A 27,021-nucleotide genomic window follows, 5' to 3' on the forward strand; every position below is an offset into this window, starting at 1 on the left:
GAGCAGTTAGCTGGGCATGGGGCTCAATCTGAGGACCCTGGGATCATGACCTGAGCCTAAGGCAGATGCTTAACCAACGGAGCCACAGAGGCGCCCCTTGAATTTATATATTTTTAAATATTTATGTATTTATTTGAGAGAGAGAGAGGGCACATGCCCATGGGGGGAGGGGACAGAGGGAGAGAATCTTCAAGCAGACTCCCTGCTGAGCACAGAGCCCAACATGGGGCTCCTCTTAAGACCCTGAGATCATGACCTGAGCTGAAATCGAGAGTCTACTACCCAACCAACTGAGCCACCCAGATGCCCCTGTTATACAGAATTTAAGTACATTTTCTGAGATGGAAGCTAAAGTTGCAGGTAGCTTTGTTTATTTTCTTCTTGAAACAGCCTCATGTTTTGTTTGTATTGTTTGTGTTTGTGACCTGGTCTTGAAGTTTTGACAAGTCAGTTCTGGAACTAGACCTCCTGTGCCCTGTTTTCTGATAATGACCTCTCCTTCCACTAAGGGATACGGGGGTCCACTCATTCATTTCCTATTTCTGGAGTGCAGAGCTTCATACTTTGCAGAGTTATGTTCATTCCTAAGAGACCATCCAACTTAAAAAATATATTTTTTGAATATAAAAAATATATTTTTTGAATATAAAAAATATATTTTTTAATATATATTTGAAAATAAAGTATTTTTTTAAAATGGGTCCTTTTCAGGAATTAACCCCATAAAGTATTTTGTTTTGCATTTTTTTTTTTATCAAGTCTAGCACAGCATATGGAATACAGTTGGTGCTTAATAAATGATATTTAAGTAGAAGAATAAAAAAGCAATATAACAGTCCCAAGATGGCGGCCACCATGAAGAAGGCGGCTGCAGAAGATGTCAACGTTACTTTTGAAGATCAACAAAAGATAAACAAATTTGCACGGAACACGAGTAGAATCACAGAGCTGAAGGAGGAAATAGAAGTTAAAAAGAAACAACTCCAGAATTTAGAAGATGCTTGTGAGGACATCATGCTTGCAGATGATGATTGCTTAATGATACCTTATCAAATTGGTGATGTTTTCATTAGCCATTCTCAAGAAGAAACACAGGAAATGTTAGAAGAAGCAAAGAAAAATTTGCAAGAAGAAATTGACGCCTTAGAAGCCAGAGTGGAATCAATTCAGCGAGTGTTAGTGGATCTGAAAGTTCAGTTATATGCAAAATTTGGGAGCAACATAAACCTCGAAGCTGATGACAGTTAAACATTTTATAATACTTTTTTTAAATTTGTTTAATAAACTTGAATATTGTTTAAAATGAAAAAAAAAAGCAATATAAAATAAACTGGTGATGTTTTAATGTGAGCAGCTTCACTTTGCAGTGAGGAAAGTCCCTCAAATGTGGATCAATGACCGACCTCACTTTTGATTTGCCTGTAGCTGTCCAGGGATGTACAGAAGCCTTCCCCTTTAGGTGGTAGGGTATAAAGTTGGGAGTGTAAAGTAAAGCCCTAAAGTTCCCTCTTATTTTTGTCAGCGAAACCCTGTTAAAAATGGAGAGACTAATTTAGGACAATACATGTTCAATTTTTTATACTTTGACAAGACAAATCTGTTATAATATCCCAAGTGAAGTTTCTTTTCCCCTTAACTCATCAGCTTCCCAGAAAGTTACTGGATATATGTGAATTATTAAGAGCTTAGGTGTCCAAATTAAAAAAAAAATTCTAATTATCTCAGTGTCTATTCACATTAGCTCTTTCAGTTCCATAGCCTGCTGGGACTGTTCTGGACTCGACCGATGTCCTTATGCTCCTGGTGCATGAGGGTAGCCATTTTGTTGAAGCAGCTCCCAAGGTCTCCGTTCTGTCCCCCTGTTTGAGATTTCCTGTGCTTGAAATCCTTACTCGGATGGTCGTGGCTAAATTGTCTCGCCTTAGACAAAACTGAGTTGTCTCCTGCCCTTCCTCTCCTTCCTCAGCTAGGACCATCAATGCACGTCTAAAACTTCAGTGATTCTTTCTACTGACTTTTTTCTTTCAAGATGGAGGTCAAGGCAGTTTCATACTGGAAAATTACAAAACAACAATGCCAAAAGTCTCCCCCTGGGCTCATTCTTTAAACTCTCCTCTATTCGTTTCCAACAGAAGCTCCTGAAAAGAGTAGGCTTCTTTCCATCTCTCCATTTGTCCCCTCCATTTCAGTCCTGAGGGTTCATGATTGGTTTTTTGCTACCAACTTACTTATATGGATGCTTCTGAGATCACGAAGTCCTCCCCCCAATAAGAGGCAGTGGATGCTTTCCGTCTTAAACTTACTGGATTTCCCTGATGGCTTTGGAATTATTGGTCATACTCTTCTCAGAGGTATCCCTTATCTAGTTGGATTTGTGTGTGCGTTGGTGGGGGGGGGGTCGTCGTTTTAATCTCTCTGCCTGCTCATACTCATTCATCATCCAAGCAGTTGTATTTTTGTCTCCAAATTTAGATGTTGGTGTTCCCCAGAGATTCCATTTTTGACCTTATGTTCTTCTTGTTGACATAACTTGTGCTTTAGTCGACATGTTTTCATTCATAAAGACCTATCTTTCAACAGTCTTTCCTTCATAAAGTCCCCTACCTGCTCTGGTTCGTTTATTTAATGTGGCTATAGAGTATTCTTATAGACTTTGTACTCTCTAAGCTGTTTCTAAATTCAGAGCTGGCTTATGCCGTGTTTATCATTCTTGTTTGTCCACAGAGTATACCTGTGGGCTGAAATATGATCTGACTAGACCTTGAGCTGCTTGTTCGCCTTTTTTGTCCCCTACATTTCTGGGGAATCATTTCCCAGTCATTCCCAATTGTCTCCAGTCATCTATATGCAAAAATAAAGAAGTTCATTCTAAGTTCATTAGTCTAAAAAATATCTTTGAACATTGCCCTTTCCAAGACCTTAGCCAGGCCTAGGTGATATAATTCATTCACTGCCTCCCGGACCTTTTCAGACGACCAATCCTTCATACCTGTATGACTGTCAGTGGGTTTATAAGAGAGTCATCGTTTTTCCATAGTCTTACTAGAGTTAGGCCATCCATTGCTTTGTGATAAACTCACTCTCCTTCATAGAGGATAAAAGAACGCTTCCAACCCAGTCCGACTGAGAGTACCTTTTATACTTTATGAAAGGCTGCCCTTTCTTAGGCTGATACAACACAGAGCCGGGGCATATAGTGAGATGAACAGAGCATGAGTTGGATGTCAGCTTCCGTTGTTCCCTCACCAAAACCCCTTTGTGCAGGTTCATAATAGCCCTGTCTACGGATCTGGCGAAGCTGGACCACCATGGCTCTCCTATTCTTTTTTGCCTCTACACCTATGTTCATCATGTTCGTCCGTTTGGCATGACCTTCCTCTATCTCCATCCTGATGTGGCATAATGATTTGGCCAACTCCTTCCCAGGCACCTATACTGGTCCCTTAGGTCAAGTTAGCTTTTCTTCTTCCCCAAAGCATACATTTGTAATTTTCACCGAAAATCCTCTTTGGAGTTGGGCAAGTGTCTTGTCTCAGCCATGAAATTTGAAGCATCGTTAGGAGCAGAGATGATGTCTTATTCCTTTTTGTACCTTCTGTGAGCCTGTGCAACACAACTGAGGTTTTTTTTTTGAATGAATATCTCAAACTTCATCACAGGAAATAAGTTTATATTTGTAACATGCATAGCATAGTGCCTTTCACAGAGTGAGAGAAAGGTGCTGTACAGGTGTTTGTTAGACAAAAGGTTGATAGGACGCATGTTTGGATTTGAGAGGTCGATTGTTATTATAATTAATGATAATTGTGTCTGTAATTTATTAATAGACCCAGAAATACTTTCTTTATCATTAGGCTTTTGGTAATGTGGAACCATGGATAGAAAGGTTGCTTTCTTTTTATATTCTATTCCTTTTTCTAATTACCTATCATTTTTCTCACAGTGATGGTTAAATCTCATTATATGTAATGATTTATCCATTTTCGTCTGTAACAGTTTTATCAGTGACTCCTTGTGTTATAATCTCATTATTTCACAGAAGTATATCCCATTTGTTTTTTTTTTTTTTTTTAAAGATTTTATTTATTTATTTGACAGAGAGAGATCACAAGCAGGCAGAGAGGCATGCAGAGAGAGAGGAGGAAGCAGGCTCCCTGCTGAGCAGAGAGAGCCCGATGCGGGGCTCGATCCGAGGACCGTGAGATCATGACCTGAGCCGAAGGCAGCGGCTTAACCCGCTGAGCCACCCAGGCGCCCCTTATATCCCATTTGTTAAGAATAGGAACTGTTACCATGATTTCATCTTCTTCAATGCTCTTTTTAATCTCAGTGTCATAGTCCTCTTTGTGAAAAGATTAAACAGTTTTTCTCTTCATTTAGTCTAATTCTGTTCAGCATTGCTTATACTATTTACTTTCTTTCACTGTATGTTGCTATTTTATCTCAAGAGTTAAATTCTATGACTAAACTGTCAGTTTCATTTTTACAATTCTGTTTCTTTCAGTAAGATGGGAAGCATTGTAGGAATCAAAATTACCAATTTTTTCTTTCTTCCATTGTATAATATGCCTGTACAAAATACTGAATCTTGGGCGCGCCTGGGTGGCTCAGTGGGTTAAGCCGCTGCCTTCGGCTCAGGTCATGACCTCACGGTCCTGGGATCGAGCCCCGCATCGGGCTCTCTGCTCAGCAGGGAGCCTGCTTCTCCTCTCTCTCTGCATGCCTCTCTGCCTGCTTGTGATCTCTCTCTGTCAAATAAATAAATAAAATCTTTAAAAAAAAATACTGAATCTTCATTCCTTAATTTCTGTTGAATATATTTCTATATGGGATTGATTTTTTTTTTCCTTCTTGATTGAAATGCAGTTTAAGAAAGTTATAAAGTGTTGAACCGGGTCTCCTAAGTGCATATATAAATAGAACATGACAGATCTTCTCCATAGATGGTCCAGCCAGTGAACTGGACCTAAAACAAGCAAACAAATAAACAAAAACCTGAGGAAGCAAATGGCAGGAAGCAAGTATGATCTGCTATTTGTTTGTATACTCAGCAATGTTATTTGAGACAATTTTACCCTACTGGATTAATGCCAAAAATGTTCCAAAGCCAAGGGATAAACTGTTTCTGAATAACTTCTTCCTTCTCCCAGATGTAGCTTCTTTTCCTTTTAATTTTTAGTGTAGAAATGGCCAAATATATGCATATATTACATAAAAAAATTATATGATCTCAGGTTATATACCACCAGTCAGTAATGACCAGTCTTACACCATTTTTTAACCTTATTCTGCCACCCATTATGGTAAAGTTTTTTTTATGTTTAAAATTTTTCAGTTGAGTAATAACAAGAAACTGTTATTAAAAAAAAAAAAAAATGCTGAGTCCTGGGTGCCATTCTGCTCCTTGGCATAATATTGATCCCCGGTAGAAAAATGACCAAGGTGGCTTTTCTCTGAATTTTTCTTTAAATTCACTGTTCTTCTAGGAAGAGAAGTCATCGGCCACCTGCTAATGTTTCCATGCTCAACAAAATGGGTGGAAGCCATGTTTTGGTGGCGGTGTAGAACAGTCTCTAAGTGTTCAGATTCAGGGTAGGCTTTCTACATTCAGTCATGGCTCCACCAAGATTTGCCTGTGATACCTGAAAAATCTGCTTATCTTTTCTGCCTGTCATCTTATCTGATAATAATACTTACCTTATGGCACTGCTACGAACATAGATTAAGTGAATTAATTTGTATGAAAAATTAAGAGGCATTTATGGACCATGGTAAGTCACGCATATATTGCCCATTATTATTCAGTTCTTTGAATTACAAACCTCTCTTAAGTTCCTAAAGATGGTCTGACATGACTACTTCTCAGTATTCAGTTAACAGTGTTTTAATGTAACGTTTCAAATTTTACAGATCTCAGAGAAAATTCAGATAATGATAAGAATATACAAATTAAAGAATACGCTCGACCAATGTGTTCTTTTAAGTTTTGTGGGATTCCTCTAAAATCCAAGGAAACGCCTTAAGAACCCAAACAAACAGCAAATATTAACCTATGATTAGAATAAATGTCCTCATGCCTTAAATTCTATTCCTAGCAGTTCTTCAGTATGATCACTACGTTTTAAAGGTGTTAAATAAAAGGTGCTTCCGTGGATGATGTGAAGAATCTTTAAAAAAAGAAGACAAGGAGGGGGGGGAGGGAAAAGAGCGGGGCCCGGGGGTGGGGAAGAAAGAAGGAGAAGCAGGGAAAAGAGTAAGTGATTTTTGGAAAAGCAGGGAAAAGAGTAAGTGATTTTTGAAAGAAGCGGGTACACAGAGCGTACGGTCGAGCTGTAGAAACCTGAACATCCTGGCCCAGGAGTCAGCCAATCGGGAGGCCGAGAAACACATTTCCCTAATGATGATTGGCTGGTGGACTAGAGACGCCGCCGAGCTGTGAGGATGGGTATCTGGCTTTCTGTTGTTTATTGCATAGTCTCCAAACGATTGTAGTGATTCATCCTTTAGGGAGGCTTGTTTTGAAAACAAAAGAGGCACAGTTGTTCACAACAAAAGTGATACTCAGCAGCCAAAGGAGCCGAATATAATGGTACTCTTTGATTTTTCTTTGGAATCAACTTTAGTCTCCTGATTTTTCTAACCAAAGATATTAAAGACTTTTTAGGAGATGCGTAAGGATTTGATTTAAATTAAAATCAGACAGGGGTTACTATTTCTGATAAGCCTCTTTATTCATCTCTCAGCTCTGTGAAATAGGCACAAATGGAATGTAGTTTGTAAAGTCTGGAGAAATCTTTACATTCCAGCGCCAAAAGGACATGAAATACGTTCACAGTTAAGGGGGACTCTGTCACTGTTTCCAAGAAGAAGCTGTATCGGGAAAATTTTATATTAAAAACCCACTGTCATTAAGTCTTAGAGATTTTTTTTAAATGGCAGGAGGGGGAGCCGAGAAAGTGAAGCAAGGAGAAAAGATGGAGTGGATTGGGCTGGCTGTGCCTCGCTCGCTCCCTTTGCACCCTTTCTGGCTTGGTGGTATTGTCTTTTGTTGGAGTTGTTGTTTTCCCTTCAAATTGAGCAGTGACAACATTTCACCTACAAGATTTAAAATTTAGTTTAACCATCATTCTTTCCGCAGACCATCTTTCTGGAAATGAGAATAATTCTGTAATGCAGATTAAGCAGAAGTATTTTTCAGTCTCTCCTAGTGACCATTCCTTGGCTAGCTAACAGACCAGCCATTCAGAAGCAATTTTCTTCAGGCTGAAATTATGTGCTGACCGTAGCAGAACACTTCCCATAATAACCCTTCCCCCACCCAACGCTAAATACAATCTGTCTCCTACTCACTGTAATAACGTGCAAATGACTGTAATTTTGCAGACAAGAAACAGCCCAAAGTGAAACGTGTCTAAACAGAGGTCGATTTGAAAAATCAGGGCTATTACCTAAATCTGTAAAATACATATTGTAATAAAACCAGCAACAGCAATCTCCAATAAGTAGTTTTAAAAAAACTGTAGCTTGTGTTTTGATCTCCTTTATGTGCCCGGTCTCCCCTGGCATAAAAGAAAAATCCCTTTCCAGAAATGGTTTCATTACATGCGATGTAAATTGCCCGTCCTTTGCTAACCGATTCACAGACCTTGCTTGGGCGCGGGTTCAGATAGAATAGTGTGCCCCATGCCGCAAGGGCCTGCGCCAAGCGGAGGTAAGATTTCAGACACTTAACACTGACCTACATTGCCGTTCTCTCAATGTGAGCAGTGTACAAATGTTTTCCTTAGAAGAATGCACTGTTTTTGCCATATTTGCTGGTTTCTCTAGAACTGCAGGGCATAAAAGGGACAAGATTTGCTGTTTTTTTTCTTTTTCTTTTTTTTTTAAGTTGGAATATTGGGAGAAGAAGGAACAGGGAAAATATACACACAGATAGAAGGAAGCATCTTCTTTAATTTTCTGTTTCTTTACTGTTAAACTTCAGGGTAGTCTGAAATCAGAGCATGGAAATTTCGCTTTATATCATTTCAGTGTTTCACCAAAATGTGAAGACAGCCATTCAGCCCTTTCCCTTCAGCCTGGGGTCCCTTTGTTATATTATACTCTCAGGACTTGAAATTGAAGGTGAGCTGATAGTGTATAGAAGTGACCTGAAAAGTTATACAATATGTGCAAATGTCCAGATTCGCGAAATGTGTATCAGAACGTCTCCAAGTCTTCTAGGGCAGGGTGAACACCATCAGTGTCTTTCCTATAAATCCCACCAACCCACCCATCCCACCCTGTCCCTTGTCCCCAGGAAAGGACTGGAAATGTTTCTGTGTACAGGTGCTCTCTCTTCACTTGACATTTGCGTCTTGTCACTTTATTTTGGTCTGGCAATGTTTCAGGATATCGCAAAAATGTGAACTTATTTAACCAAGAATACTGCTCATCTCTTTTTGGTGACAGTTGTCTAGAGATGGAAATTGTTAAAAATACTCCGCAGAATCTTGAGTTGGATTTAGTAAGCATTTCTAAAAAGGCAGAGAAAGGGTTTTCTCTAAAAGACCTTTTGCAAGTGGGAAGCTAAGATGTTACCCAGAGGTAAAAAGAGTGAAGACCTTCCAGTGTTTGTGTAGGTGTTTAAATCACCAACTCCACATTCCCTAGAAACCAGGGCAGGTCACCAGCCCACTACCTTGAGGCAGGTCTGTTCATAAACAGCCTCAAACAGATAAGAATCTTTTTCCACAAGCTTTTGGGCAGCCACAGAGTTTCTCATTATGCCTAAATTAAGTTCCCTTTCCCATAAATTAAGCCCATTTCCAGGTAGGTTTTATTTATTTATTTTTTAATAACTTTGCTTTCCACTTTTTCCACCTGGCCCTGAGTACATGTCACGGTTGGCAGGGATTTGAAAAGCTGGGCCCAGGTACGTACTCCCTTCCGAGTAAACAACAGCTCCAGAATTTTTTTTCTGATCCCCTGATCATATCCCGCTGTTTAGAGGAAACAGGTACCAAAGACAGATGACTTTGTTTTTTCTCTGTTACTCTTTGAAGCCCCAGGCCTCCTCAGCCTTTCCCCCAGGGAAAGTTCTGTGCCAGGACCTCCTGATCACCTGTGATCAGTGCAGAATGTCCAGGGCAGAGCTGTTGGTGGTGGTGACTGGAGGATAACACGCTTTAACAGCCCCTTTTACACTATGCTTCCATCCACTCCATTCCTTCTAGACTCCTTTCCACCTTGCTCCTCTCCTCTACCACATCTCTGAGGAGACAGGCCCTAAAATGTAAAATTATAAAGTGCACATATTATCCAATAGCGAACTGGTATTACCGAGTTTGTGCATGGGATATTAGTAGGGAGTCTAGCATGTTCCTGTTATCCCAGAAGAGAAAAAGATACATTTTTCTTCTCCAAAATCACGAACTTCCCATTTTTGTGAGGAGTGTAGCTCTGATTTTCTAAAGCCGGTAGTTAATTATCTTAGTTTCACTCATCAATTAGCTGATAGCCCTCCGATGTCTCTTGATTGCCCCCTTTGTCAAACAAAACAAAACAAACACACGCAAAGCGAGCATAACAACTCCGGCTTATTCAAATCTTCGGGAAGAATGCAGAGGGCCGGCGATGGGGGTGGGGTGCCAAAGGAGTGTGGCTCTGTTGGAATAGGAGGAAAATGCTTTGGGTTAAGTATGTTGACTGAGTTTGGCCTAAGCCTCTATCTTTGGCCAGTGGGGCTTCCTTAGCAAAAAAAGTTTAAGATTTAGTGTTAGGGGTTAATGTTAGGGTTATATCAGATTGTTTGAGTATTAGGAAGCCTGAGCTTTGGTTTTAGTCATACTCAAATCTATGCCGTGTGATTTGCTTTTTACCAAGGGAGTGTGCTGGAGGGGTGCTTGTACCCTTTCCAACTTCACCAACTTCAAATCTCATTTTCTGAGCTTTTTGAAATCCAGTTGTTATCAGAGCTGGTGATCGATTTTTCCAAGGTGATGTAATATATAGGGTAGCCATGGTCTTCCAGAGGCTGAAATGGAGTAGATACCCTGGGGACCCTGAGGTGCCCAAGAGTGATCTGGAGGTGTGAGGAACCACTCTTCCAAAAGAAGAAAAGGTTGTTTTTTTTTTTTTTTTGTTTTTTTTTTTAAATCACCTTATGGTGCTGTGTTATTATCAATGGGACATAAAAAAAAAATTCTAAAATCTGTACATTCAAAAATACAAAACAAATATCAAAGTTAAAATGGAGCGTGTGTGGTTATCAGGTGGTTAATTGACTCCTTCATTTGTTGATGTACAGTATCGATTTACATGCAGATCTATTTAGGGAGAGACAAGGACTATTCTAGATTTCATTCCTCTGGTTTATAGACCTCAGGAAAGGGTGGGAACTGCTGTTTGTTACTGTTGGCACATCAAATTTAGTTCATCGTGGCCAATGAAACAACTAATTGGAGGTTTTTTTCTGTTTTAGAACTAAATATATTGAAAGCTCAAACATGAGTCAATAGACATTACTTAAAACATGTGACATAAATATTTTTATTGACCCACAAAGTCATCACTGAACATTTACATCATAAGCTGTCTTTTGCTAGCACTAATCCACTTTGTATGTCCATTCGACTCAGTGAAGACACATTCCCGCATTACACTTGTCATGTGGAAATTACAGTAGTGCTGGCTCTTTAATGCTTGGGATCATAATGCTTCCAATGAAAGTCAGATCGCACTTTGCCTTTAAAATCTCCACATCATAGCTCCTAAAAGGAATGGCAAGTAACAGTGAAAAATTAAAAATAAAGGTACTTTAAAGCCTTTATATATTTATACATATTAAGTAGATTTGCTGTTACAGTACAATACTGAACTTATGTTATACAACCTCTCTTATTCTGTGACCTCAGAGTCCCATTAACTTGGTTTTTGGCATCCGCCCTGTAATAAACTCTAAAATATTTCTGTATTCCTGGTGGATTGAGCAGTGTGGCAGTCAGAGGACTTTGCACCTCCCTTTCCCCAAGATAGGGTTAAAGATGGGGGAGGGGAGAGGAACTCTGACAATCTTTCTGTTTAAAAATGCACACTGGGGGACTGTTTAACGGGTTACTCTTTCTAGTATATTTATCTCCCACAAATCGATTTTGTAAAAAATGAGGCTGGCCCGGGGTGTTCAATATGGTTGGCTTGGACCTTCTTTTATTTTTAAATTTTTTTTGGTGCAGCCTCGGACCAGGTGGAAAAGATTTGTTACAAATTCCAGGGAAGAACCGTTCTCGTAGTGGTGGTTAAATGGTTGCTAGCCTTCACACTTGAGTGCCTGTAGACCAGAAGACTGGAAACAAAAGGGTTACTTGTTTCCCCACCACCGCCTTTACCCCCAGATCGATTTTTCTTATTTAATCAGCGAGTAAAAAGAGAGACGACTGGGGGAGAAAAAAATTGGAAGAAGGGCAAAGTGGTGGGGGAGGGTTGAAAGCCAGAAGCCGCAGTACAGAAAATCGGTCTTGGGAGTTCGCGCTGCCGAGTCCTTGCAACAAGGAAGGGAAGCCAGCAAAAAAACGCTCTCAGTCATTTCCACACAGCCAGCCTCCCCTTTCCTCCTCGCTCCGCGCTAGTGGCTCATTTGGCTTCCCTCTGCCACCGAGCGATCACATACATTATTTCCCCCAAGATAACACAATCAAACTTGTATTTACCGACATCCTTTCCTCGCAGCCTGTTTGAGATTTGTTTTAATAAATAAGTGTTTTATGTGAATGATGTAGTCATTGAAACGGGCGCACCATTTTTCCCCCCCTTCGTTACTGCAGGAGGTTCCTCAACCCCAATCTGGTTGGAAAATAAAACGCTTTGTCTCCACAACCACCCCCCACCGCACCCCCACCCGCTCTCAGTGTGTGTTTTATACGTGTGTATATCTCAACCCCCTACAGTAGCCAAGAGAAAGCAGCTAGCCAATGAGAGAGCCCAGTTTCATAAAAGCTGCTCTCTGATTGGCCTGATGCGAAAGGGCAATGGGAACAAAGAAAAGTCCCTTTCAGGTATAGAGCTGAGAGCTCCTTTTGCTCCACTCCCCCTGTGTGTGTGTTGTGTTTCAGTCCTGATTTCAGTGTTGCAGAACAAGCTTGTGGTGTGTGTGTGCACCAGGGGGATTTTTCTTTTCTTTTCTTTTAAATTTTAATTTTTGCTTTTATAAAAAATACACAGGACAGTCTGTGACATTTGATGGTCCATCTTCTTTAATAATAAATTTGTTGAAGAGATTATAATTTCCAAAATAAAGCGGCTGCAACCAAACACATTCAATGCAGTTAGAAGGAAAAGGTCAACTCGATCCAATACAGACCGTAAGTACGGTTGCGTGGTGTGTCTCTATATAGCACTTAGCGGGGACTTCATGCAGGGGAATGTGCGAGTTTTATGCATTGAAATGAGGAACTAGTTACAGGGTTTGGCTTTTGCATTGAGAAAAACAGCCCAAGAAGGGTGAATTTTATTCAGTGGAGGGTGAAGCATTTGTAACTTCTTCACACAAATTAAGCTTGACTGGGCACTCGGGGTAACTTAGAGTAAATTACCTTTTGGGCTGTAACCCAAGGAGAATAAAAGTGACACAGTTACATATACTGATCTGTAGTGTCCATTCCCTAGCTCACCTCGCCCCCTCCCTCTCTTAGCCTAGCTGGGCAAGACCCTCTTCCAAACCGAGCCAGGAAAATGGGGGCAAGGGCAGAACAAGCCGATTTCTGTCTCTTGCCACATCCTAGTGCCCAATAATTTAATATTAAACAAGGGAATAGTCACCCATTACATGTAATGGTTATAATTACCATTTTCCACCTCCTTAAAAAAGCAAGCAGCAAAAACACCATTAAGGGGGGGGAAGCCCCACCCAACCCAAACAAACCCACAAATAGAGTAACAATGGTGTGTTTATTACAGGACCTGGCTTGGGAGCTAGCAAAATGTTTTTCTTTGTTTAAGACAAGAGGGGGTCCCTAAAACCCAAGTAGCTTGGAGGTGCCCTCCCCCCTCTTCTGGGCGTCCCCATCCCTGGCCCCTCGGGAAAGCCGACAAATTGGAGATAAGTTGAGGAAAGGTTTATAAGGTGTTTCTTTAAAACATCTGCTTTGCTCTTGTGCTCATTACATTTCACTCCTTCGAACTTCCGAGAGCCTAGATCTGCGAGAAATGTTTCACATTCATAACTTGTAGCTGCGCCCACTGCAGGGGGGTGGGGGCGCGGGGAGGCGGCGGCGGCGGCGGCGGGGGGCAGTGTATGCAGGGGGAGGGGAGAGACCTTCAGCTTTTTTTTAAAGACCAGATCAGTATTTTCTTGATACGCTTGTCACCATTTTTGTTCTCACGACAACCAATTGAGCCCTTGATCCTCACGTGATGTGAAAGGCTTGCACTGTAACAAAATCGCTCCTTTTAGATGGTTGGTTGTTGCTAACTCGCCCATCCCCCTCTCCCAGCCCCGACATTTCCAGCAAAGCGACTCTCCACTTCCAATCCATCAACAATTCATTACTGCTTTTAGCTTCCAAACGCCAGCTAATTAAAAATACTAAGCCAAGCTCCGGGGCCATCTGACTAAACACAGGAGGGGGTGGGCGAGAGAGGAGGAGGAGAGAAAAATAAATAAAAGGGAGACGCACCGTTTGCTGCGACTATCAATGGGAAAAACTGTCCTGAAAAGGTCGCCTTAAAAAAAAAATCTTTTTTTTTTTTTTTTACTCTAATTATCGAATTACCACATGACTGATTGGCTTGAGAGACAGCGGATTCCCCCCCGCCCCAAGGGACTGTACTAGGAACTCGGTTCCTTTTTCTTAAAACAACATAAAACAGGAAAACATCACATCCTTTGGGTTTCGAAGACTGAAACAATTTTAAACGCCGTTATTTTCCTCACCCCACCGCCCACCGCCCCCAGCCCCGAGCGAATGCTGTTATAACTGGTTTATCAGCTCACTGAATCATCTGCTCCCCTCCCCCTCCACACCTTTCTTTTTCTCCTCTTGCTGGGCTTCTCATCCTACCCTTTCTACCTCCCCCTTTTCCCCTCCCCCTCCCCCCTCCTCCACCTCCTCCCCCCCTCCTCTCCCGTCCGCTCCCCTCCTCCCCCTTCCCCTCGTCCTCCCCCTCCTTTCCTCTTAAGTTAGTTCAAGAAATCAAATCTGTCAGGACGGGCGGAAAAATGCCACTTCCCGACTAACAGGCGGAATCCAGCCCAGATTTTCAGTCGTTTCTTCTTATTCTTTCTTCCCTTTCACTAATTTATCCCGATGTTAGCACATTCTGTCTTGTTACTAGCGGACGCCTGTAGGTTTGCTACATGGGATCATTACTTACTGATCACGGTGACTCTGAAGTCTGGAACTGAAGGCGGAATGAGAAGTTGGGAAAACTTTTTTCTCTAAGCTCTCTCTCTCTTTCTTTTTCTTTTCTTTTTTTTTTTTTTTAAACCTATTATTCTCGATGCTTGTTAAGAGGAAAAAAAACCTTTGGTACTTCTGTTGTGAATGTGAAACATTATCTTCCAGCTGTACAGTGACACATTTTTTTAAGGAGAAAAGGACTCCTGATCCGTTTGCCAAAAGGGGGGTGGGGAGGTGGAATAATGTTATCGAGTGATTATTCTGGCTGAGATGTGTTATTTGGTTTCTTCCTTCTTGATCATTTGGTGTTTAAGTAAAATGAGGCACAGGCTTGTTTGCCGAGTGGAGTGGGAAAGGCATTTTGATTTGCTGGCCTAATTAAAAAATGATAAAGGATTAAAGGTAAGCAATGTCTGTGTGTGTGTGTGTGTGTGTGTGTGTGTATGTATATTTATTTATTTTTCTCGACAATCAACTGTTAAAAGGGGCTGATCCCTTTAAAAACCGTTTTAACTGATCTTTGTCAAACACACACTCATTTGCGGTCATTGAGGCCACCTTGGCGCAGACTACTTAAAGTGCATGTCTTAATCAGTTTCCCCGTACAGTTAGTGGCACCATATTTAACAGATTGAGCAAGTCTGTGACCTAGGAATACGGTAGAATTGTTTATATGTGATTTTTTTTTCCCCTCAAAAGGCAGGTACTCAGCCTTTTATTTAGCACTGTCTTTTCTATAGAGAAATGCTCGTAAAGACGTGTGTGTGTATTTCAAAAATAAAATTGTATAAACTGTTGGGGGAGAGAGGGTATGTGTTTATGGGAGGGGGGTAGTTATTCATTGTTTTTCCTGTTCCTTACTGGGAACAAAAAACAGATTGCCCAGACGATTTGTAAAAAGAAGTAATCAAATTAGAAATACGGATAATTTAGAAACATCATTCTGAAACTAGCCTCAGAGAACTTCCAAGGTCTGGTCTTTGAAACTGCAAGATCTAGGACATGTTTGGGGATGTTTAAAGCTGTGTTCCTCTCTCTTGTCTTGAGTGTTTAGGCTGTGTTTCTGGGGTTGAGATAACACATGTATGGAAAAAAATATCCTAAACTTTTTTTTTAAACCTTCCTGGACTTGACACAGATCTTTAAGATATCTTAATGCCTTTAAAAAAGTGCTTATCCTTATGTTGTTGATAAAGGGATTTTTTTTTTAAAGCTACTATTAAGATCCTTACTGTTGTGGGTAAGTTTTTTGGGTTTGGTTATTTTCCTTTAAACCCGACTGTGGAGACAAATATATGAACCACCTTCCTGTCCATCCTTCCCTGTGCCCCTTACTGACTCCCCAGTGTTAATCGTTTTTTATTCTGGTAACACCCAGACAAGAAATATTCGACTTTTCCCCCCTTCACAGGAAAAGGTGGACCTGGACTGAAGGGTGTAAAATCTCTGGACACATTCCTGGGGCAGGAAAAAGAAGAGGAAGATTAGAAGATTTTTTTTTTTTTTTTTTTTTTTTTTTAAAGAGAAAGCCCAGCGGAGCTAAACGAATGTCCCCTCATCTCCAAAGGAAAGTTCATCGGATTTTTATTCTAGAGAGCCCATCTTCAGGATGTCAGTGAACATTTCTGCTGCAGGAAAAGGTGTGGATCCAAATACGGTTGATACTTATGACAGTGGTGATGATTGGGAAATCGGGGTTGGAAATCTAATCATTGATTTGGACGCTGATTTGGAGAAGGACAGACAGAAATTTGAAATGAATAATTCCACCAACACCACCAGCAGCAGCAACTCCAAGGATTGTGGAGGTCTGGCCTCCGGTGGGGCCGGTGCTACCGCAGCCTTAGCTGATGGCCTAAAATTTGCTTCTGTTCAGCCCTCCGCTCCCCAGGGGAATTCACACAAAGAGACCAGCAAATCAAAAGTGAAAAGGAGTAAAACTTCTAAGGATGGTAATAAATCTCTGCCTTCTGCCGCCTTGTATGGGATTCCCGAGATCAGCGGCACTGGCAAGAGGCAGGAAGTCCAAGGGCGCCCTGGAGAGGCAACTGGCATGAATTCAGCGCTGGGTCAAAGTGTGAGCGGCGGCGGCGGCGGCGGCGGCAACCCCAACGGCAGTAGTGCGGGCACCGGCCCCTCCGCTGCCCCCGCGGGGGCGGCCTCCTGCGGGAAAAGCAAAGAGGAGAAGCCAGGTAAAAGCCAGAGCAGCCGAGGCGCCAAGCGGGATAAGGATGCGGGGAAATCCAGGAAGGACAAGCACGACCTGCTTCAGGGCCACCAGAATGGCTGTGGTAGCCAGGCCCCTTCCGGGGGGCACCTCTATGGCTATGGGGCCAAGAGCAATGGAGGTGGCGCCAGCCCCTTCCACTGCGGGGGCGCTGGGAGTGGCAGCGTCGCGGCTGCTGGGGAAGTTAGCAAAAGTGCCCCGGATTCAGGGCTCATGGGAAACTCTGTGTTGGTAAAGAAGGAAGAGGAGGAGGAGGAGAGCCACAGGCGAATCAAGAAACTGAAAACTGAGAAGGTAGGATCAAGTCGCCTTCCTCGATTTCCCACTTTCCTCTTTGTGTGCATTTGTGTGGGTGTGTGTCGGGCGGGGGGTGTGTGCCTCTGTGTGCCTCCCACTTCTTCGTGCTTCCTGGTTCTTCGTGAGGTTTCTGTTGTGTGCCTCCTTTCCGTGGACATTTGGAGTGGGGGTGCTGACTCGGGTGCAGGGTTTTCAGCTCTTGCTTCTTGTGCCGCCGCTGCCGCTGCTGCTGCCGCCGCCGCCGCCGCCGCCGCCGCGGGCGGTGCTGAGTGTTTGGTTCCCCAGGTGGGAGGGCCTGGGTGTTCCAAGCGCCTTTTGCCCTGCACCAGGGCTTCTGGCCAGTCAGCCGGCGGTGGTGTGCTTTTAATAGCAGACCTGCTCTTATACCCGCTTGACTCAGGTCCTGGTTTCTCGCGTAAGGAGAGCTGTCTTAGGTTTTCATGTGCCCGCCCTGGTATTTCTGGTAATGTGTCCTTACGTGCAGGGTTCACGTTCCCTCCCTGGAAGAGGTTCTGTCGAGGGTTCTCATTTACACTCTCCCCTCAACCTGTTTCTTTTTCCCAGACTTTCTCCAAAATGGTTCTGTCAAAGAGTATCCTCCTTGGATGGGTTCCCCTTACAGGTCCTGAATTTAAACCCCAGCCTTGGCGTCCTGGGGTCATTGCTTTCTTAACTGTGTGTAAAGACTGGAACGGTTTTGGTGGTTTCTAGGACTCTACCCTGGTTCCCTCGCCCAGTTCTTAGCTGGAGATTTCAGAGTGTCATCCCTTGGATTTCTACCTTGCCTAGGGAGTGGAAAAGTTGGTAAGAAAAGTAAAACAGACTGGGCGAATTGGTGTTCCTGAGAATGGGGCAAGGGCCAGAGGGACGGGAATTTAGTGTGGCATTTGAGTAATGGGGGATCCTCGATATAAGCCCTGTGGACCCTTTCTGCCGTCTCTCGTCATTGTCTTAAGGTCTAGTTAGAGACTGCCTTTTGAAAAACTGCCCCCTCCTTGGGGGTGGGGGGTGGGGCATGTGCCGCTTGGTGCTGGAGGCCTGTGACTTACTGGTCTGCTGACGGTCATGCGTTGAATAGCGTCCCAGGACGGAAGGGGCTCTGTCCACCGGGCAGTTTGGAAGTGAGCTGGGGGTGTGAGTATGTTTGTATGAAATCAACCTTTAGATGAAATCTGCGGGTCCCGCCTCGCAGAAGCAAAACTCATATCCTGTAGTTTCTGGCATGGTTGTTTGGAAATATGCTTATTAAATAAGCATATTATTAAATAATTTGATTTTTTCCCCAATGTCCACAGAACTGTCAGATGTGTTTGGGTGATTATTTCTGATTATTTCTGTGGCCAGTTATCCACTGCTCTCTCTTCAGACCTCTCCATCTTTGTGGCCGTGGGTTCAAGATTAAAGTGGGAGTGCAGGCAGAGGTTCTGATTTTTCTGGTTTTAGAAGCTGTGGAAAGTATATTAAGGTGCGGATGATGCCCAAATCACCGACAGCCTCCGGACACTTCTTTTATTCCTATACCTTGGCTCTGACAGCTTTTTACACCAATGAACCCAAAAGCATTTTTTAAAATCCCAGGTTTCGCTTCTCAACATTTCATTGTGGAGTTGCACATGATTTTCTGCTAAAAGGCGTTCAGAAATCTTCTTACTTAGTACAGTAGGGCATTTACTTTTGTTGCCAATCGTCTTCAAATTGCACTTCTAATCTGCTCTAACTATCTAGATGAATTGCCCTAATCCAGTGCTCACAATGGCTGTGGTTAAGGAGTCAGAGGCATTTGATTGGATTCACGGCTGCCTGGAATGTGGGAGGTACTGCCCTTTTGCATTCCCCTTAGCCTTTTAATCTTCCAGCCAAATGTTCACATTCAACAATTTTGTTTAGCTGGCAATCGGAACATTTCAGTATCTCAAAGGCTGCTGTCATGGCAACTGAGATTAGAGCACGGTGTCGGTTCTCCAGTTTTTGTGTTCTTACTCACTTTCCAGTCACAGAGGAAACGGGAGAAAGAATGGAGGAATTAAATTATTCATCTACGTGCAACTCATCTTCAGGCAGAGCAGGATAAATGGGATGATACGAATTGCATAAACGAAGAGCAAACAAGTCGCGATGGGGCCGGGCCGGAGTGGAGCAGGGGAGGGGGGGGCGGGGAGGAGAAAGCTCGGCGCGTTGAGACACAGCCCACCGCCCTCCGCCAACCGTGGCGGCTGGTGTTGGCACGGGGGCCCTTCAGGGATGGCTCCGAGGGGCTTGAATCCTGCAGCGCTGGCCATTCTCTGTCTAGCAGGGGGAGGGGAGTGTTGGCTCAGGAACGCTGATCCTTAGGCTTTCCCCCCTCCCCCCTCCCCACCCCCCCACCTCACCTCACCTCACCTCTTAACTTCTCTTAAGAAGGCTTGCCTCCTGGCCACGCGGAGATGGCACTCCCTTGCCCCCCACATGCCACCCCCGGGGAGAGGGTGTCACTCTAATTCCACTAGCTCGTGGCTGGGAAAATGAGACCTCAATTTAGGGACTGCTTTCCAACGAGAGGAGGCTACCCTTTCAGGAGGTACAAGGAGGGCGCGCTTTACCTGACTAATTCTACACCGAGTCATCTTCAGAGAAAGGTTTTCTGACGTTTTGTTGAATGTTTTAATTTCCGCCTTGCTTGATGTTCTTGGCCGGTGACGAGGAAGGGTCTCACAAGTGAAGATGATTAATTTTCAGCAATCAGGTGCGGCTCACGAGGGGCCAAACGTGAAAACCCAAGGAGGGGGTTTGATGTGCGGGAGCTTTTCCTCTGTCTCCTCCACACGCCCCCCCCCCCTTTGAAAGGTTTCACAGGAGATTCATAAGACTTGCTGTCACCGGTTAATTTTCACAGCATGCTTAAATGTCTATTTTTGGTCTGTTTATTCTGTTTCTACACTACACAAAGTCATGTAAAACATGATAAATTGGACCTTATGAAACCTAATTAAATCAATGAGTGTTCTACTCCTTTATGTGGAAACCACAAGTATGTTGTAAAAGTCGCCACTCCCTTAATACGTGAACGAAATCAAAACATGCCATAATTCTGAGATGTTTGAGCTATATTTCTATAGCCCATTTTGTGGTTAAGCCACCAGTGACATGTCTGAATAAGTAGATTTGACGGGTTGGCTTTGGGTTGTTAAAACCTGCTTCTCCACCTTCCCCCTCCTTTCTTTTAAAGCCTAAGAACCTCTACAGAGGCTCTCCTTAGCGTCTTAGAGTTTTGACTTATCAGACACAGGCACTCGGCCCGGCTAAACAGGGTACATGGTTTTATTTGATTGCTGGAAAATTCTCAATGACATAGGAGAATTCTTAAAAACACCTAATACTTAAGTAGACATGAAAGGCACAGGACAGCTTACAGTCGTGTCTCAGGGTTCTGACTACTCAGTGCATATTCAGGAAGGAGAATTACTTTCCTGACATCATATTGCTTTCATTACGCCGGTCCCTAACAGCCTAAAGGTGGTGTCTACAAATGGACCTGTCTATAAGGGTATCATTCATTTTATTTTACTCTCTTGGAGAAGCCTTTTACACTTCACTAGGGAATTCTGGCACATTTTCTAAGTGAGTGTGTGCAGTTTAAGAACATATTTTGATTAATGAGTTGTGGGGACCGTATGCCTGCCTCTCCCTCCCCAGCCCCCCAAATTCGGTGTCCCCTACAAATTCTGCTTAGATAGTACAGTTTATCTGCTGTGAAATAAAAGGGCAGAAAGGTCACTTGTTATAATTAAAGAACAAAGTCCACTGTTGTTGGACAGCAAACTGTCTGGAAAGCTGCACATAAGGGATTTCGCGGTTAAAAACGTTGGTAACTAAGGCTGGGCTCCCAGTCAGCATTGGTCCCGCTCCTCAGATTTCTCTGAGCGGCCTGGGAGGGTGACAGGGTTTTTTTGAGGTAGATGCAGAGGCGGTCCTTCCCTGAGCAAGTTTTTTGTGAGAACCCAAGCAACTTGGGAGCCTTTGTGTGGCCAAGCATATCCCTGAATCTTGAACAAATTATTTGAAACGGAGCTGGCATGGTGGAGAGATGAAAAACAAACAAACAAACAAAAAAAAACAACCCCTACAGATCAAGATCCTGCTAAAAGGAGATGAGTAATGTTTAGCAACTTTTAATAACTTTGCAAATAGTCTGGGAGAAAAAAAAAGGGGGGGTGTGTGGGGTGCGGAGGCATTGTCCACATGTCACCAGGTTAAGAATGCTCTTCAAGTGAAATTGCTTGGCGGTAAGATGGTTTTAATTAGAGTGTTATAAAGACTTATTTTTCCTAAGCAGCATTTTATAGTTAGTAAATGAAATGTATGCCGAACGTGCTAAGCAGATATCTCCCTAACCACAGAGGTGTTCAATAACCAGATTCAAACAACATGGAAAGTACCATCTGTTCTTCGTTTTCAGCTTGAAAAACAAGGATTGAATGGCTGAGATTTGCTCCAATTTTGACTGTGTCTGTGCGTGTGTGTTTTTTTAATTTAAAAAAGTTCACCTGGTACTTCATAGAAACTTGAAATTGCAGGAATACGAGCAACACTGTGAAAACACATGTTCCTACATTTATTTTAACCAGTTCCACTTTTCTTTAAAAGATTTCCAGAAGCCCAGCCATGGAGCCCTTTATAATGGTTATTCGGTTTCCTGCAGGCAATCACAACGAGGGGTCAGCTCTTCAAAGATCGCACTGTTTAGTCAGTACCTGAATTATTCTGTCAATTTCCCCCCTGGAGGCAGGAGGGGCAAAGGCTCTCCCAGGCTAACTCTGGTCAGCGTTTATCGGGTAATCTAATTGTGTGCGATAGCACTTTGGACTGGTGTTGACTCTACAGAGCCCTTGCTCTCCTCCAGAGCTGTATCTGGGATGGTTGCTAATGAGGAAAATATTCTTTTCACGATGATAACTTTGGAGTCCTTGACTTTTAGACACGAAGCTTGGTTCTGGGCTTAGTGAGAGCCCTGGGTGAAATGGTATCCGGCCTTTGTTTGAGGTCTTTTATAGAAGCTAATGACTGGGCTTATGCCTCCCTGAGATAAATGACATTATCGCGGAGTGGGCTGACAGGAAACAGACATGTTAATGGTGAAGCTGCAGGGAAGGTCTGTTCGGGTTCTGACAAAAGAGTCAAGAAGGGACCCCTGGTTGTGGTCATTAACACATAATGCGTTCTTGCTCTTCCTAAGAGGCCCTTGATAATTGGAACGCTATTTTAGCCACAAGCACTTAAATCATAAATCTACCCCTCCTAGTTCCTTTGCATTTTTAAAAGTCTCAAAGTAATGTGTTCTTTGTTAACAAGTGCGCGATCTGGTTTTTTTAAATGGTGGCAGTTCTAGGCTGGGCATCCCGGGACATCTGGGAGGGCTGCCCGTGGAACTGGCTTTATCTGATGCGATCTCGGTCTTTCATTGTGGCTCCGTCCTCCTTCTGTTTTAATAAAGCAAAAATAAATAAATAAGTAAATAAATAATAAAAAAAATAAAGTGGGTCCAGGAGCTCAAAAGAAATTGTCTTTGTGCGTGAAGGGGTCTTGTGGGAGAGGGATAAAAATCCTGTTTTTTATAGGTTGGGGAGAAGATTTTGTTCAGCGATTTGAATGTGATGAAATCTGCCTTTTGAAGTGTATGTTTAAAAAGTCATGGGTATAATTGAGTTGCAGGGCATTTTAAACTCTGCTTCTTGAACGGAGATAATTGCCATGTTGAAAACACACTAGAGGTGTAGAAGAGGTGGAAAGGATCATGTTATTCTATTCTTTAATAATAAGCGCTGAAAGTTTTTCATAGTAATTACTGTAGCACAACATAGTTTTGATTGCCAGCACTCTGAACTTGCCAGTGATCCAAACATCAAGGGTTTTGCTTGAATACTAAACAGTTTATTCCTTAAGTTACTTGTAGAACATGGAAGCCAGAAACTAAGGAAACACTGGGCAGTCCCTAGCAGTATCACAGTGGAAATCACCCATCTTCCCTAGGATTGTTGCCCAATAAATAATACTCTCTTAATCTGTACAGCTAAGGTTAGAGATCTGGAGAGGAGAACAGGGGAATTCTTTGCTTCCGGAATGACATAAGTTGTCATTAGAGGCTAATATACGGATCACGTTGGTGCCCCGTAACTCCTGTTTCATAGGTGTGTGGATGATTATTAAGCAGGGAAATTCAGCTGAGTAAATTAGTAGATCAGATTGGCTTCAATCAAGGATTCATGAATGGAGCAGTAGGTCATCTTGCAAGCAGAAAGGAGCTCTGAGGAGCTGTAGGAAAGAGGAAAGGTTTTGAAAGGTAGACAGGAGGCTGGAGAAGCAAGTTTATTAGCAGAGCACCTTCCTAACGGGGCCGGGAGGGACCTACTGGGTTTCTTTCTGTGCTGACCAGGTAATCCCGTAATAATGGGTAAAAGCCTACATTCCTGGGGGAGGCTGAAACTGCAGTTAGATTGAAGTCTTGGTTTGCTGACGTGGGGTTTAGCACAAGTGACTCCATTTTGAGCCTGCTGTTTCTTTTTATAACAGTCCCCCCACCCCCCATCAGACTTAGCTGAACTGAGAGAGATGGTCAAACTTTAAGACATGAAGTTCTCCCAGTTCTTGATCCCTTGGGGTGGGATTGACAGGTGGTGACCTCAGGCTCACCAGTTTTTAGTTGGTCATTTTCATCCTTCCTTTTCTGGCATTCCAGTCTTAGGGAGCTCATTTGCTTGGGGGTTCGCAGTTGGGAACATACCTTTAAAGGTTCTGAGAGAATACAGCTTGCCAGGGAGAGGACTGTGATGGTTATAAGTAGCATAGTGCCCAATGCCAGGAGTGTACTTTGAAGCCACGCTCCCAGCACCCAGACCAATCAAAGTCAAGTCAGTCAGAGAAAGACTGGGCTGAAGGAGTCACTCTGTAAGTTCAGTGGCTTGCTCAGTGATCATCAGTAACTGAGTTTCAACATCCCGAGAAACGTGAATCCAGGTGTAAGCTGGTGGTGTTGGTTAGAGCGCAGACCCTCCTTGTTCCACTAAAAGATACACAAGGGCTGTCCTCCTATCAAGAATAACTTTGGTCAGAGAGTCTAGGATGTTCTGGGGACAGCTTCTGCATTAGCAGTGGGTTCTGTAATATTTTCAAGAATTCAGGATGGGTTCCTGGTCATAGCCTCGTGTTTATTCCTAACCCCGGAAATCGAGACCTGCCAAAGGGAACTAATTTTAATCATGAAGGTGTGCTGGTATAGCCATGGAGCCCAGTGAAATAAAAAGTTTCTGGACCATACATGTGGTTACTCTTTTTTTTTCCCAGTGAAATGTACCTACTTTTTTTTTTTTTTTTAAGATTTTATTTATTTATTTATTTATTTATTTGACAGAGAGAGAGAGAGAGAGAGAGAGAGAGGTGTCACAAGTAGGCAGAGAGGCAGGCAGAGAGAGGGGGGAAGCAGGCTCCCTGCAGAGCAGAGAGCCCCAGGCGGGTCTCCATTCCAGGACCCTGAGATCATGACCTGAGCCGAAGGCAGAGGCTTAACCCACTGAGCCACCCAGGTGCCTCAGGAGTTCTAGACTTCTTGATCACTCTTGACTCTGGTTTCTTTGCACCCAACTAGATTGCAGAGTTCCCTGGTTTTTGGATATTAACCAGAGACATGGAAACAGACTCTTATGGTTAGGGTGTCAGATGAAATAGGGGAGGGGCTGTTTGTTTGAGGGAAACTGAGGCAGGAGCATAGTGGCAAGTCCAGCCATGTTTGGAGGTGGGTTACCCTCATTTGCAGTGACCTGGGAGATATGGATGATGGTGTTTATCTTTTCAGGCCAGTGCCAGAGTCAAGGAAGGAAAGACAAGAAGAAAGTTTTAGGTTTAAAGTATGAAGTCTTGGTCAGACATTTTGGAAAGAAACAGTGAACCTCAGTGTTGGCTCCTTGTCTTCCTAGTCAGTTTGATTTTGAGGTTTCCAGCTGGAGTCGAGGACCTGTCAGGTGGAGACTTCTTCAGCTATGAGATCCATTGTGTAACCGAGGTTCAAGTCTCCGAGGTTTGGTGCCATCCAGATGGTGAGGGAAACCTGGCACATCCTCCCAAATAAATCGACGGGCAGTCTTTGTTCTTAGTGATTCCAATTCAGTAGGGCTGGCAGAAAACTGGAAACATTAGTTGGAGTTATAGCCAGATATATATATATATATTTTAAAGATTTTATTTATTTATTTGACACAGAGAGAGAGAGAGAGAGAGAGAGATCACAAGCAGGCAGAGAGGCAGGCAGAGAGAGAGGGGGAAGCAGGCTCCCCACCAAGCAGAGAGCCTGATGTGGGGCTCGATCCCAGGACTCTGGGATCATGACCCAAGCCAAAGGCAGAGGCTTTAACCCACTGAGCCACCCAGGCGCCCCTATAGCCAGATATTTTAAGAAACCAGAAGAATTCAGCGCCCAGTCCTTTACAGGTAAATAACAAAATCTCAGAGGCAATTAATACGATTAGAATCTAATATAGAGATAAATCTAATATAGAGATAAATGCAACATTTTTTTCTCTCTACAGTTATTTCCGTTTTATACCCAAAAGAGTAACAGTAAAAGTAATTTGTTTGCTTTAAGCTTGGCTTGATTATTTGCATAAGTGCAGGAAGAATAGTGATTGATCAAAAATGCTCTTTTTAAGCTGGCTTTGCTGGAACCCCGTAAGCAAGGTACCATGCCAGTTTTTCCAAGGGTCTTTATTGGCTCCATAAAGTCAACCTCAGTTTTTAAAAACAATCTGGTCCTGAGTCTATGCACATGTTTCTCAAATACAAAGTTCCAGTAAAAGTCTTGGCAATATTACCAGTGTTCCCAGTTGTGTCCTGTTACAAAGAGAATGGATTCTCATTGAACTTATGTAAATAACTATTTAGCCATAAAAAGAATACTCAAGAGTTTCCACATTCTGAAGACATCAGAGGAAAAAGGAAATGTTTCATATTTGTTCATGAAGGTATACTTTACCAAATTATTGTAAGTCATAAATAGCTTAAGGGAAAAAGTTTCCCTAAATCTGGAAAAACAACATTAAAGTGGTACTTCACGTAAGAAGTCATAAAAATATAATCATTCTCCTTAGTTCATTCAGTCCCATGTTACGAATTTTTGTTCTGCTAGAATCCACATTTTCCATTAGTTCTGAAAATTCTTAACTGGTTCATTATCATGATCTTAAAGTTATGAGAAACCTGTGTTTGCCAGAGTCCTTGTTTTGAAGCCTTGAAGATGATGTACTTTTGCAGGAACACGTTTGTGAAAACATCTGGGCGAAACAGTAACTGTCTGAAAGTGAAAAGACTTACTAAAAAGATGTCCATTGTTAAAGATCAGATGAGAGTTCATTAGAAGGGAATTGACAAGGAAATTTGGTTATTTCTGCCACACATGTTTTAAGATGATACTTGCAATTATGATGACAATAATCTTGTAATATTGGGCTTTAGGAATTTTATTCACATTCTGGAACACTTATATACCTGTACAAATAACAATATAAAGAAGTCCTGGTTTTGAGGAGGGAGGAAGGGGGAAAAAAAGGAGTGTTAGTATTATTTTTCCACAATGCTTCCCATGTAATTCAGCGTAACAGATAAGTCTACTTAGTTTCACATCTCCCTTTCTACAAGCAGAGAAAATAAATCTTTTCAGATGTTTCAGGGACTCTCTGAAAAATCTCAAAGTAGTTTTTAGTCAAAAAGACTTTGTTTAGGATTTAGTTTTGGGAAGTTTGTCAGAAATATCAAAGGTTTTAAAGTACTTAGTCAATTAAGATTTTAGGTCACTGTGAAACAATATGGTTAAACATCTATTTAACCATAGGGGCAGATAAAGAGTTCCCAGGCAGGGGTGCCTGGCTGGCTCAGTCAGTAGAACATGTGACTCTTGATCTCAGGGTCTTGAGTTCAAGTCTCATTTTGGGCATAGAGCTCACACTCTTCAAAAAAAAAATGAGTAAAATAAAGACTTCACAGACAAATACAGAAAGTTTAAAAGTTGTACAATGTCTTAGAGTTCAGTAATCCAGGAAAACTCAGCAGATGAAAGAATATTAAGGTTCAGTTCTATATAAATATACTATGGATATTAAA

At 42.5% G+C, this 27,021-nt stretch overlaps 1 protein-coding gene and 1 pseudogene across 2 annotated transcripts in view; both read left to right on the plus strand.

Annotated features, from left to right (window-relative positions):
• The first annotated feature begins 837 nt into the window (after window positions 1-837).
• On the plus strand, window positions 838-1,309 carry LOC111148424 (annotated as a pseudogene). The gene has a single exon (XR_002640698.1). The product of XR_002640698.1 is annotated as a prefoldin subunit 4 pseudogene (transcript).
• A 14,615-nt stretch (window positions 1,310-15,924) lies between these two features.
• LOC111148326 (zinc finger protein 608) overlaps window positions 15,925-27,021 on the plus strand; it is a 107,542-nt gene continuing 96,445 nt past the window's right edge. The window contains exon 1 of the mRNA XM_022504830.1: window positions 15,925-16,896. Within this exon, the coding sequence (XP_022360538.1) occupies window positions 15,985-16,896 (912 nt within the window). The 5' untranslated portion in view covers window positions 15,925-15,984. The remainder of the gene's footprint in view (window positions 16,897-27,021) is intronic.

This window comes from Enhydra lutris, unplaced genomic scaffold, assembly GCF_002288905.1.
Source record: "Enhydra lutris kenyoni isolate GAN:26980312 unplaced genomic scaffold, ASM228890v2 scaffoldscaffold19, whole genome shotgun sequence".
Lineage (NCBI taxonomy): Eukaryota > Metazoa > Chordata > Mammalia > Carnivora > Mustelidae > Enhydra > Enhydra lutris.